Here is a 12,497-nt window from a genome sequence, read left to right on the forward strand (position 1 = left end):
CATCACCACAGTAGATACTAACACACACCTCAGCATCACCACAGTAGATACTAACACACACCTCAGCATCACCACAGTAGAGTAGCATCACCACAGTAGATACACACACCTCAGCATCACCACAGTAGATACTAACACACACCTCAGCATCACCACAGTAGATACTAACACACACCTCAGCATCACCACAGTAGCATCACCACATACTAACACACACCTCAGCATCACCACAGTAGATACTAACACACACCTCAGCATCACCACAGTAGATACTAACACACACAGCATCAGCATCACCACAGTAGATACTAAACACACCTCAGCATCACCACAGTAGATACTAACACACACCTCAGCATCACCACAGTAGATACTAACACACACCTCAGCATCACCACAGTAGATACTAACACCTCAGCATCACCACAGTAGATACTAACACACATCACCATAGTAGATACTAACACAAGGTTACAGTTACAACATAACAATCTGAAATGACCTGAATAAGTGATGAGGCTGCATATCATACCTCCAGTAGAGCCTCCTTGTTCCGGTCTGCCATCTCACACGTCTCCTTCCGCCCCAACAAATAGTTCTGTGAATTTCCAGGTGAGGGAAAGGAGAGAGGGAAAGGTCAATCAGAGTATGATCGTAAAGGAGAGAGGGAAAGGTCAATCAGAGTATGATCGTAAAGGAGAGAGGGAAAGGTCAATCAGAGTATGATCGTAAAGGAGCGAGGGAAAGGTCAATCAGAGTATGATCGTAAAGGAGAGAGGGAAAGGTCAATCAGGGCATGACCATAAAGTTGAACAAAACCAAAAATGTGTATTGCAGTCTGTCTTTGTCCATAAACTGCTCACAGTAAAGAAACAAATATCTAAATATGAAATTTAGCTGAACTGTCCCTTTAACATTTTAGCAGAGATCTAAAACAGACTGTTCACCAAGAAGAAAGCCACGCTCACCAGTTCCCAGTCTCATTCCTCATCTATATTTCAGAGTATAATCATCTACAACATACTGACCTAGATGTGAAGGACACGCTGGGGGAGGGGGTGTTCATACCAACAGCATAGCTGATACAACCGTGGGTATCCATTTTGGTGAAACCAACCAATGTTTTATTTAAGGCAGCTCAGCCTCAGTCAGTGCATTAATGCATCGGTTGTATAATCTGCATTCAATTGTATAATCTGCATTCAATTGTATAATCTGCATCAATTGATTGTAAACTAAGGTGAGAACGTTTATCTATCTGCACTATATCAGGAATTAATTATTATTCACTTGGTTGGAATGCATTTTCAGCTAATCAGCATACAGGATTGTAACTACCCATGTTACAACTAGACCTGTAGCCCTCCATAACAATGACGCAGTGGTTGTCTGTCTCACCTGAGGGTTCTTGAAGAGGGCGTACTTCTCTATGCGTTCTATAAACATCAGTCTGTTCTGACTGTCTCTGGTCCAGTTCAGAAGGCTGTCCACCAGGTTCTCATGGTCCTCAAAGATACGTTCTGGAGGGAAAGGAGACAGAGCGATAGACTTATCACTACTGGAGGATCTGAGCTCTAGGACCATGCCTCAGGACTTCCTGGCCTGATGACTCCGGGCTGTCCCACAGTCCACCTGGTCGTGCTGCTGCTCCAGTTTCTGCTGTTCTGCCTGTGGCTATGTAGCCCTGACCTGTTCACCGGACGTGCTGTTTCGACCCCTCCTCTCTCTCCCTCAACTGCTGGCTCAATCTCTGAATGCTCAGCTATGAAAAGTGAACTGACATTTACTCCTGAGGTGCTGTTGCACCCTCTACAACTACTGTGATTATTATTATTTGACCCTGCTGGTCATTTATGAACATTTGAACATCTTGGCCATGTTCTGTTATAATATCCACCCGGCACAGCCAGAAGAGGACTGACCGCCAGGGTCGCCTAGTGGTTAGGGCATTGGACTAGTAACCGAAAGGTTTCAAGTTCATATCCCCGAGCTGACAAGGTACAAATCTGTCGTTCTGCCCCTGAACAGGCAGTTAACCCACTGTTCCTAGGCCGTCATTGAAAATAAGAATTTGTTATTAACTGACTTGCCTAGTTAAATAAAGGAAAAAAACATTTTTTTTTTTAAAAGAGCCTCATTCCTCTCTAGGTTTCTTCCTAGGTTCCTGCCTTTCTAGGGAGTTTCTCTAGCCAACGATATCAAAAAGCTGTATGTACATATTGTGAGTATCAGTCTGCACATTCTAAAGTTGGTGTACATATTGTGAGTATCAGTCTGCACATTCTAAAGTTGGTGTAAATATTGTGAGTATCAGTCTGCACATTCTAAAGTTGGTGTACATATTGTGAGTATCAGTCTGCACATTCTAAAGTTGGTGTAAATATTGTGAGTATCAGTCTGCACATTCTAAAGTTGGTGTAAATATTGTGAGGTATCAGTCTGCACATTCTAAAGTTGGTGTAAATATTGTGAGTATCAGTCTGCACATTCTAAAGTTGGTGTAAATATTGTGAGTATCAGTCTGCACATTCTAAAGCTGTATGTACATATTGTGAGGTATCAGTCTGCACATTCTAAAGTTGGTGTAAATATTGTGAGTATCAGTCTGCACATTCTAAAGTTGGTGTAAATATTGTGAGTATCAGTCTGCACATTCTAAAGTTGGTGTAAATATTGTGAGTATCAGTCTGCACATTCTAAAGTTGGTGTACATACGAAAGAGCAGTAGGTGTGTTTTAAATATCACGGTGGCCACTAAAACCCATTTATGCAAATGTTAATTATATTCTAGTTTAACAAGTATATAAAGTATGAAAAAGCTTTCTTCATGGTCTTTGATTTATAGTATTCTGAACATTAGGCCTATCATGAAGTTGGTTAGAGTATTCTGCGACTTGTCTGAACGGTCAAACCTGATTTATTTGCCTTAGTGTTTTTAAACTGTTATTTTGAATATATTGTTGCTAGCTACTCAGTTGACAGTTTGAAAAGAACATGTGGTAGCTAACTAGCTTGTTAATTGTATACAAACAAATAAGTGAATGTGCTAGAAGGCTAAACAGCTACCTAGTTAGCTAGTTGACTGCTGTGGCTTGCTAAACAGCTACCTAGCTAGCTAGTTGACTGTTGTAGCTAGTTGACTGTTGTGGCTAGCTAAACAGCTACCTAGCTAGCTAGTTGACTGTTGTGGCTAGCTAAACAGCTACCTAGCTAGCTAGTTGACTGCTGTGGCTAGCCAAAAAGGATTTTGGATTATCTTATCCTTTCAGTCTTTAAAGTGTTCTTACGCTATGACAACTGGGAAACGTCCACGGCAGGCTTTGTTGTCACCTTAGCTTGCTACATAACTTCTGGAGCGATAGGAAGCACGAGCATCAGCCTACACTGCGCAAACGCCCGTCGTTACTATGACAATTAGCGTAGCCATGTCAGCAACTGACTGAACACAAGCAAATCCGATTTGGGTCACTTATAATTTGCTGTTTGGAGTCAGTATTCCAAACATTTGAAAAATGAAAAATGATTTTAGCATTAAGGCCTACAGTAAGAACAAAGATTTAGTCTATATTTGTTCAAAAACACAGAGCTAGCTATTTAGCTAGAAACATAACAAACTTATGCTAGCTACTTTGCACTAGTGATATTGGTTATCTTCTAAATGGCTTATTTTATCAGTGAAAAAGCATTTGTAGGACTATAGGAAACAGGTATGGAATTTACAAGTGTTATTTTGACAACATTTGCGTAATTCAGCTTATTCAAATAAAACTGGTTGCTAGGCAATTAAAGGTGCAATACGCAAAAATCGCTTCGCCATTTCCTAGTTGCTGAAATGCTAATAGTTTGTCTAATTTCAGTTTGTGACAAAATGAGGAGTCATTGTGCAGAGAATCATTGTACAATGTAAACCGCTGTGAAATATATTTTCCCATAAGCAAAAAATGTTGTATTTTCAGCTGTTTGAAACCGAAAGTAAGAGACTTAACGGGAAGCATAGAAATAGAGCACGTAGAACCGATCTACCGCTTCTTAGACTTGCTTTCAATGAGAGTGACAGATCTATAACACACATTTCAATGTGAATTTGGTTCCCCAATAAGTAACATATAGCTGCTTTAAGTTCAGTTTTGAAACACCACGTTAACCAATAGGAGTACTGGATATTGTACAAGGTATCACACACTAAACAGAAATATAAATGCAACATGTAACAATTTCAAAGATTTGACTGAGTTACACTTCATTTAAGGAAATGAGTCCATTTAAATACATTCATTAAGCCTTAATCGATGGATTTCACATGACTGGGAATACAGATATGTTTCTGTTGGTCACCGATAACTAAAAAAAAGATCAACATTGTCCTGTGTATCAAGAATGGTCCCAAAGGACATCCAGGCCAACTTGACACAACTTAGGGAAGCACTGGCATCAACATGTGCCGGCATCCCTGTGGAACGCTTCGGACACCTTGTAGAGTCCATGCCCTGATGAATTGTACACTCTGAGTATGTGTCAATGCTGACAGTTCTGTAAATGGCTTAAGATTAGAGGAGTTTAATGATTATAGGGGCGTTGGTTCAGATGTCCAACCATACTCCCAGCCATACTCCCAGCCATACTCCCAGTCATACTCCCAGCCATACTCCCAGCCATACTCCCAGCCATACTCCCAGCCATACTCCCAGCCATACTCCCAGTCATACTCCCAGCCATACTCCCAGCCATACTCCCAGTCATACTCCCAACCATACTCCCAACCATACTCTTCCCAGCAGTCTTGAGTCATGTTGATCGGTCAACTCTCTCAAAGTCAGTAAAAGGACACAGTGTACAGACCGACAGGCATCACTCACAGTGTACAGACAGACAGGCATCACTCACAGTGTACAGACCGACAGGCATCACTCACAGTGTACAGACCGACAGGCATCACTCACAGTGTACAGACCGACAGGCATCACTCACAGTGTACAGACCGACAGGCATCACTCAGGGCTGAAGACTAGAGACGTCTCTTCCTGATCAACGGCCGACCTTAACGCCGTACTGTACACACACTACATGACCAAAAACCGTGGACAGCTGCTCGTCCAAACATCTCATTCCAAAACCACGGGCATTAATATGGAGTCCACCTTTGCTGCTATAACAGCCTCCACTCTTCTGGGAAGGCTTTCCACTAGATGTAGGAACATTGCTGCTATAACAGCCTCCACTCTTCTGGGAAGGCTTTCCACTAGATGTTGGAACATTGCTGCTATAACAGCCTCCACTCTTCTGGGAAGGCTTTCCACTAGATGATGGAATATTGCTGCTATAACAGCCTCCACTCTTCTGGGAAGGCTTTCCACTAGATGTAGGAACATTGCTGCTATAACAGCCTCCACTCTTCTGGGAAGGCTTTCCGCTAGATGTTGGAACATTGCTGCTATAACAGCCTCCACTCTTCTGGGAAGGCTTTCCACTAGATGTTGGAACATTGCTGCTATAACAGCCTCCACTCTTCTGGGAAGGCTTTCCACTAGATGTTGGAACATTGCTGCTATAACAGCCTCCACTCTTCTGGGAAGGCTTTCCACTAGATGTTGGAATATTGCTGCTATAACAGCCTCCACTCTTCTGGGAAGGCTTTCCACTAGATGATGGAATATTGCTGCTATAACAGCCTCCACTCTTCTGGGAAGGCTTTCCACTAGATGTAGGAACATTGCTGCTATAACAGCCTCCACTCTTCTGGGAAGGCTTTCCACTAGATGTTGGAACATTGCTGCTATAAGTCTCCACTCTTCTGGGAAGGCTTTCCACTAGATGCTGGAACAGAGCTGTGAACCTACATAGTCTGAGGCAGAGCTGTGTCCACCCACATAGACTGAGGCAGAGCTGTGAACCTACATAGTGTCATGACGTTGGCCTGGGGGGATAGGTTTATGACAGTCATAAATACCTCTTCCTCACTCTTTCCTCTCTCTACCCTACTGATGTTACATTTGAAAATCCCTTGGTTAACATAGAGATTCTGGGAACATCAGAAGGTGGGGGGAAATTAACTATATTCTGGTAATCCGACCAATTGAACATGTGAACACACCAACCCTCTCCGCTGTACTGTGATGACAGACCACATACTAACGGCCTGTCTCAACGGCCACCAACCCTCTCTGCTGTACTGTGATGACAGACCACATACTAACGGCCTGTCTCAACGGCCACCAACCCCTCTCTGCTGTACTGTGATGACAGACCACATACTAACGGCCTGTCTCAACGGCCACCAACCCTCTCTGCTGTACTGTGATGACAGACTGCTCTGCTGCAGAATGTCAATGGCTTTTAATACCCTCCCTCTTGGGGTGTTTTCATATTCTAAGCGATTGAATATTTTCATCCCTGTTGTGGCTGCCCATCCCCCTCTGCTGCTCAGAGCAGACCACATGACGATGGCTAGTAATCCCTTTGGTATTTCAGAAAAGCAACTCGGAAATTATATAAAGAATTGTATGTTTGTGTCATCACTCCAGTGTCTCATCCATCTGCAGCCAGAGCCGTGTCTCATCCATCTGCAGCCGGAGCAGTGTCTCATCCATCTGCAGCCGGAGCAGTGTGTCATCCATCTGCAGTCGGAGAATTGTCTCATCCATCTGCAGTCGGAGAATTGTCCTATCCATCTGCATTCGGAGCAGTGTCTTATCCATCTGCATTCGGAGCAGTGTCTTTTTATTTTATTTTTATTTTATTTAACCAGGCAAGTCAGTTAATTAAGAACAAATTCTTATTTTCAATGACGCCTAGGAACAGTGGGTTAACTGCCTGTTCAGGGGCAGAACGACAGATTTGTACCTTGTCAGCTCGGGGTTTGAACTCGCAACCTTCTGGTTACTACTCCAACGCTCTAACCACTAGGCTACCCTGTCTTATCCATCTGCAGTCGGAGAAGTGTCTTATCCATCTGCAGTTGGAGAAGTGTCTTATCCATCTGCAGTCGGAGCAGTGTCCACAGTATGTGTGTGTGTTTGCTCCTTACCCATCTGTAGTTCGCTGATGGTCTCGACCAGGGACCAGTCAGGACTGTAGCCACAGTGGGACTTGTCCAACAAGCTGTCCAGAACCTGTCTGACAGTCTGTCTCTCGTCCACCATCATGGTTTTAGAGCTCTCATCTGACAGGTGCACTCTGATCACCAGCTAGAGGGAAGGAGACACATGCTTAGATGAATGACAGAACATATACAGAGTCTGATCACCAGCTAGAGGACAAGGGACACAGAGAGAGGGAGTCTTCACATCAGACTACTTATGTACAGTAGAATGGTTCAATAAAAGCTGATCACCAGCTAGAAGGGACCACACACAGACAGCAGGCTAACTTTACATCACATACGGGTCACACACTGGATCACATACTTTATTTACCCCTTTTTTCCCCCTCCAATTGGTAGTTACAGTCTTGTCCCATCGCTGCAACTCCCAACGTCCCCGTGGTTTCATATTCTCCCAGATTAGTAATCGGATTAAGCTACATTTTGAACCAATTCTCCGCAGTAGAGAAGCTGTTCTCTCTTCCATATGAAGCAGTTATTCCTCTCAGCTCCAAAGCACTTCCTCAAAACAGGAACAGTCAGAGTATATCATAGTAAGGAACAAGAGAGAGAGTGAGGGAGAGAGTGAGGGAGAGAGTGAGGGAGGGAGAGAGTGAGGGAGAGAGTGAGTGAGTGAGTGAGGGAGGGAGGGAGAGAGTGAGGGAGGGAGAGAGAGAGAAAGAGTGAGGGAGAGAGTGAGAGAGGGAGAGAGTGAGTGAGAGAGGGAGAGAGTGAGAGAGAGAGTGAGAGAGGGAGAGAGTGAGGGAGGGAGAGAGAGAGTGAGGGAGGGAGTGAGAGAGTGAGAGAGGGAGAGAGTGAGAGAGTGAGGGAGTGAGGGAGGGAGAGAGAGAGTGAGGGGAGAGAGAGTGAGGGAGAGAGAGAGTGAGGGGAGAGAGAGTGAGGGAGAGATAGAGTGAGGGAGGGAGAGAGTGAGGGAGGGAGAGAGTGAGGGAGGGAGAGAGTGAGGGAGGAGAGAGTGAGGGAGGGAGAGAGTGAGGGAGAGAGAGAGTGAGGGAGAGAAAGAGTGAGGGAGAGAAGAGTGAGGGAGAGAGTGAGTGAGAGAGGGGGAGAGAGTGAGGGAGGAGAGAGTGAGGGAGGGGAGAGAGAGAGAGAGGGAGAGAGGGGAGAGAGTGAGGGAGGGAGAGAGAGGGAGAGAGTGAGGGAGGGGAGAGAGAGGGAGGAGAGAGAGTGTGAGGGGAGGGAGAGAGAGTGTGAGGGAGGGAGAGAGTGAGGGAGAGAGAGAGGGAGGGAGAGAGTGAGGGAGGGTGAGAGTGAGGGAGGGAGGGAGGGAGAGAGAGGGAGAAAGAGTGAGGGAGAGAGAGAGTGAGGGAGAGAGAGAGTGAGGGAGAGAGAGAGAGAGAGAGGGAGAGAGAGAGTGAGGGAGGGAGAGAGAGAGAGAGTGAGGGAGAGAGAGAGAGTGAGGGAGGGAGAGAGTGAGGGAGAGAGAGAGAGAGAAAGAGTGAGGGAGAGAGTGAGTGAGAGAGAAAGAGTGAGGGAGAGAGTGAGTGAGAGGGAGAGAGTGAGAGAGGGAGAGAGTGAGGGAGGGAGAGAGAGAGTGAGAGAGGGAGAGAGTGAGAGAGTGAGGGAGGGAGGGAGAGAGAGAGTGAGGGGAGAGAGTGAGGGGAGAGAGAGAGTGAGGGGAGAGAGAGTGAGGGGAGAGAGAGAGTGAGGGAGAGAGAGAGTGAGGGAGGGAGAGAGTGAGGGAGGGAGAGAGTGAGGGGAGGGAGAGAGAGAGAGAGAGTGAGGGAGGGGAGTGAGAGAGAAAGAGTGAGGGAGAGAAAGGGAGAGAGAGAGTGAGAGAGGGAGAGAGTGGGGAGGGAGAGAGAGAGTGAGAGATGGAGAGAGTGAGTGAGGGAGGGAGAGAGAGAGAGAGAGGGAGGGAGAGAGAGAGAGTGAGGGAGAGAGAGGGAGGGAGAGAGAGAGTGAGGGAGAGAGTGAGGGAGGGAGGGAGAGAGAGAGTGAGGGAGGGAAAGAGTGAGGAGAGAAAGAGTGAGGGAGAGAGAGAGTGAGGGAGAGAGAGAGTGAGAGAGGGAGAGAGTGAGGGAGGGAGAGAGAGAGAGTGAGAGATGGAGAGAGTGAGGAGGGAGAGAGTGAGGGAGGGAGAGAGAGAGAGAGTGAGGGGAGAGAGAGAGAGTGAGAGTGAGGGAGGGAGAGAGTGAGGGAGGGAGAGAGTGAGGGAGGGAGAGAGTGAGGGAGGGAGGGAGGGAGAGAGGGAGAGAGAAAGAGTGAGGGAGGGAGAGAGTGAAGGAGGGAGGGAGGGAGGGAGGGAGAGAGGGAGAGAGAAAGAGTGAGGGAGAGGGAGAAAGAGTGAGGGAGAGGGAGAGAGTGAGGGAGAGAGAGAGTGAGGGAGAGAGAGTGAGGGAGAGAGAGTGGGAGAGAGAGAGTGAGTGAGGAGAGAGAGAGAGTGAGGAGAGAGAGAGAGTGAGGGGAGAGAGAGAGAGTGAGGAGAGAGAGAGAGTGAGGGAGGAGAGAGAGAGAGTGAGGGGGAGAGAGAGAGTGAGGGAGAGAGAGAGTGAGGGAGAGAGAGAGAGTGAGGGAGAGAGAGAGAGTGAGGGAGAGGGAGAGAGAGTGAGAGTGAGGGAGAGCGGAGAGAGAGAGTGAGGGAGAGAGTGAGGGAGGGATAACACTCTGTTACTCTGTTATAAATAAATAACAGCGTAGGGCATTCATCACTAATCCTCTGTACAGACCAGTGAAGCCATCTTATGTGCAAACAAGGTCTATCCATTCCCCTGGGTAAAGCTGTTGCCATCACTTTTAACACAATCTAAGTACGCTTCACGATTCAAAGTGCATCACAGGTGACAGAGGGTCAATCTCTCCTGCTGGATCTGTCTAGTAGGAGTCAGTCAGGTAAACTCACCTGTTCAACCTGTCTATTTAAAAACAGTAGCAGGAGTCAGTTGGGTAAACTCACCTGTTCAATCTGTCTATTTAGTAGGAGTAGCAGCTACCTGGTAGCATGAGTCAGTCAGGTAAACTCACCTGTTCAATCTGTCTATTTAGTAGGAGTAGGAGTAGCAGCTACCTGGTAGCATGAGTCAGTCAGGTAAACTCACCTGTTCAATCTGTCTATTTAGTAGGAGTAGGAGTAGCAGCTACCTGGTAGCATGAGTCAGTCAGGTAAACTCACCTGTTCAATCTGTCTATTTAGTAGGAGTAGCAGCTACCTGGTAGCATGAGTCAGTCAGGTAAACTCACCTGTTCAACCTGTCTATTTAGTAGGAGTAGCAGCTACCTGGTAGCATGAGTCAGTCAGGTAAACTCACCTGTTCAATCTGTCTATTTAGTAGGAGTAGCAGCTACCTGGTAGCATGAGTCAGTCAGGTAGTGTCACCTGTTCAACCTGTCTATTTAGTAGGAGTAGCAGCTACCTGGTAGCATGAGTCAGTCAGGTAAACTCACCTGTTCAACCTGTCTATTTAGTAGGAGTAGCAGCTACCTGGTAGCATGAGTCAGTCAGGTAAACTCACCTGTTCAACCTGTCTATTTAGTAGGAGTAGCAGCTACCTGGTAGCATGAGTCAGTCAGGTAAACTCACCTGTTCAACCTGTCTATTTAGTAGGAGTAGCAGCTACCTGGTAGCATGAGTCAGTCAGGTAAACTCACCTGTTCAACCTGTCTATTTAGTAGGAGTAGCAGCTACCTGGTAGCATGAGTCAGTCAGGTAAACTCACCTGTTCAACCTGTCTATTTAGTAGGAGTAGCAGCTATCTAGTAGCATGAGTCAGTCAGGTAAACTCACCTGTTCAACCTGTCTATTTAGTAGGAGTAGCAGCTACCTGGTAGCATGAGTCAGTCAGGTAAACTCACCTTTTCAATCTGTCTATTTAGTAGGAGTAGCAGCTACCTGGTAGCATGAGTCAGTCAGGTAAACTCACCTTTTCAACCTGTCTATTTAGTAGGAGTAGCAGCTATCTAGTAGCATGAGTCAGTCAGGTAAACTCACCTTTTCAACCTGTCTATTTAGTAGGAGTAGCAGCTATCTAGTAGCATGAGTCAGTCAGGTAAACTCACCTTTTCAACCTGTCTATTTAGTAGGAGTAGCAGCTATCTAGTAGCATGAGTCAGTCAGGTAAACTCACCTTTTCAACCTGTCTATTTAGTAGGAGTAGCAGCTATCTAGTAGCATGAGTCAGTCAGGTAGTGTCACCTTTTAACCTGTCTATTTAGTAGGAGTAGCAGCTATCTAGTAGCATGAGTCAGTCAGGTAAACTCACCTTTTCAACCTGTCTATTTAGTAGGGAGTAGCAGCTATCTAGTAGCATGAGTCAGTCAGGTAGTGTCACCTTTTAACCTGTCTATTTAGTAGGAGTAGCAGCTACCTGGTAGCATGAGTCAGTCAGGTAAACTCACCTGTTCAACCTGTCTATTTAGTAGGAGTAGCAGCTATCTAGTAGCATGAGTCAGTCAGGTAGTGTCACCTTTTTAACCTGGGCCTCCTTGATCTTCTCCAAAGCCACACGGATCTTCTCTGCCTTCTTCTTGGCAACCTGCTCCTCCTACACACACACACAATACAAATACTTTACAGATATGTACTCACACACACACACTAGCCCCCCCCCCCCTTCTATCCATCTCCCCTCCCCTCAGGTGGGAACCTCCACCTTCCTCACGCCATCTCCGCGCTCACTTACCTGGCTTCTCCAACAAGATGCCATTGTGACGATCTCTATCTACACCAGGCAACGTATCTGTGTTCCTTTATGGAACAAAACATATATATTCCCAGTTTAAAATGGAAGGTATGGAATTGAACTGCGTCTTCGGTGTAAAATCTGTTTCATTGTCGTCAAAACAGTGTCTTGTCGTTCAGAGATGACTACTGTTAAAAACGTCCCGTTGTTTCATATTCTCCCAGATTAGTAATCGGATTAAGCTACATTTTGAACCATTCTCCGCAGTAGAGAAGCTGTTCTCTCTTCCATATAAAGCAGTTATTCCTCTCAGCTCCAAAGCACTTCCTCAAAAACAGGAACAGTCAGAGTATCTCATAGTAAGGAACAAGAGAGAGAGTGAGGGAGAGAGAGAGAGAGAGAGAGTGAGGGAGAGAGGGAGGGGGGGAGAGAGAGAGTGAGGGAGAGAGGGAGGGAGAGAGAGAGTGAGGGAGCTACATTTTGAACCAGTTCTCCGCAGTAGAGAAGCTGTTCTCTCTTCCATATGAAGCAGTTATTCCTCTCAGCTCCAAAGCACTTCCTCAAAACAGGAACAGTCAGAGTATCTCATAGTAAAATAACCTTTTTGTTGTTGTATCTCCTGTAGTTAGTAAACCAATCCAGTTAGTCCATTACCATCCCTGCCCGGCGAGGAGCTTCCAATCACAGAGATACGTACGAGACTAGTAGTAAACTAGACTATATTAAATGATTCTGTTCAAAACAAACAACTCTATCCCTCCTCCAGTGGTTGCTGCTCA

The 12,497-nt window shown here is 46.0% G+C and overlaps 1 protein-coding gene across 1 annotated transcript; it reads right to left on the reverse strand.

The window, feature by feature from the left end:
* Positions 1 to 532: 532 nt before the first annotated feature.
* LOC135536591 (ras-associated and pleckstrin homology domains-containing protein 1-like) lies at positions 533 to 11,742 on the reverse strand (the record flags this gene model as incomplete). The annotated part of the gene is made up of 5 exons (XM_064962880.1): positions 11,719 to 11,742; positions 11,503 to 11,580; positions 7,025 to 7,184; positions 1,399 to 1,520; positions 533 to 598 (listed from the first exon to the last, which is right to left on the reverse strand). Coding segments are annotated over exons 1-5 (450 nt in total), but the record flags the coding sequence as incomplete, so codon positions are not given.
* Positions 11,743 to 12,497: the final 755 nt, after the last annotated feature.

Source organism: Oncorhynchus masou, unplaced genomic scaffold (genome assembly GCF_036934945.1).
Source record: "Oncorhynchus masou masou isolate Uvic2021 unplaced genomic scaffold, UVic_Omas_1.1 unplaced_scaffold_6416, whole genome shotgun sequence".
NCBI classification, from domain to species: Eukaryota; Metazoa; Chordata; class Actinopteri; order Salmoniformes; family Salmonidae; genus Oncorhynchus; species Oncorhynchus masou.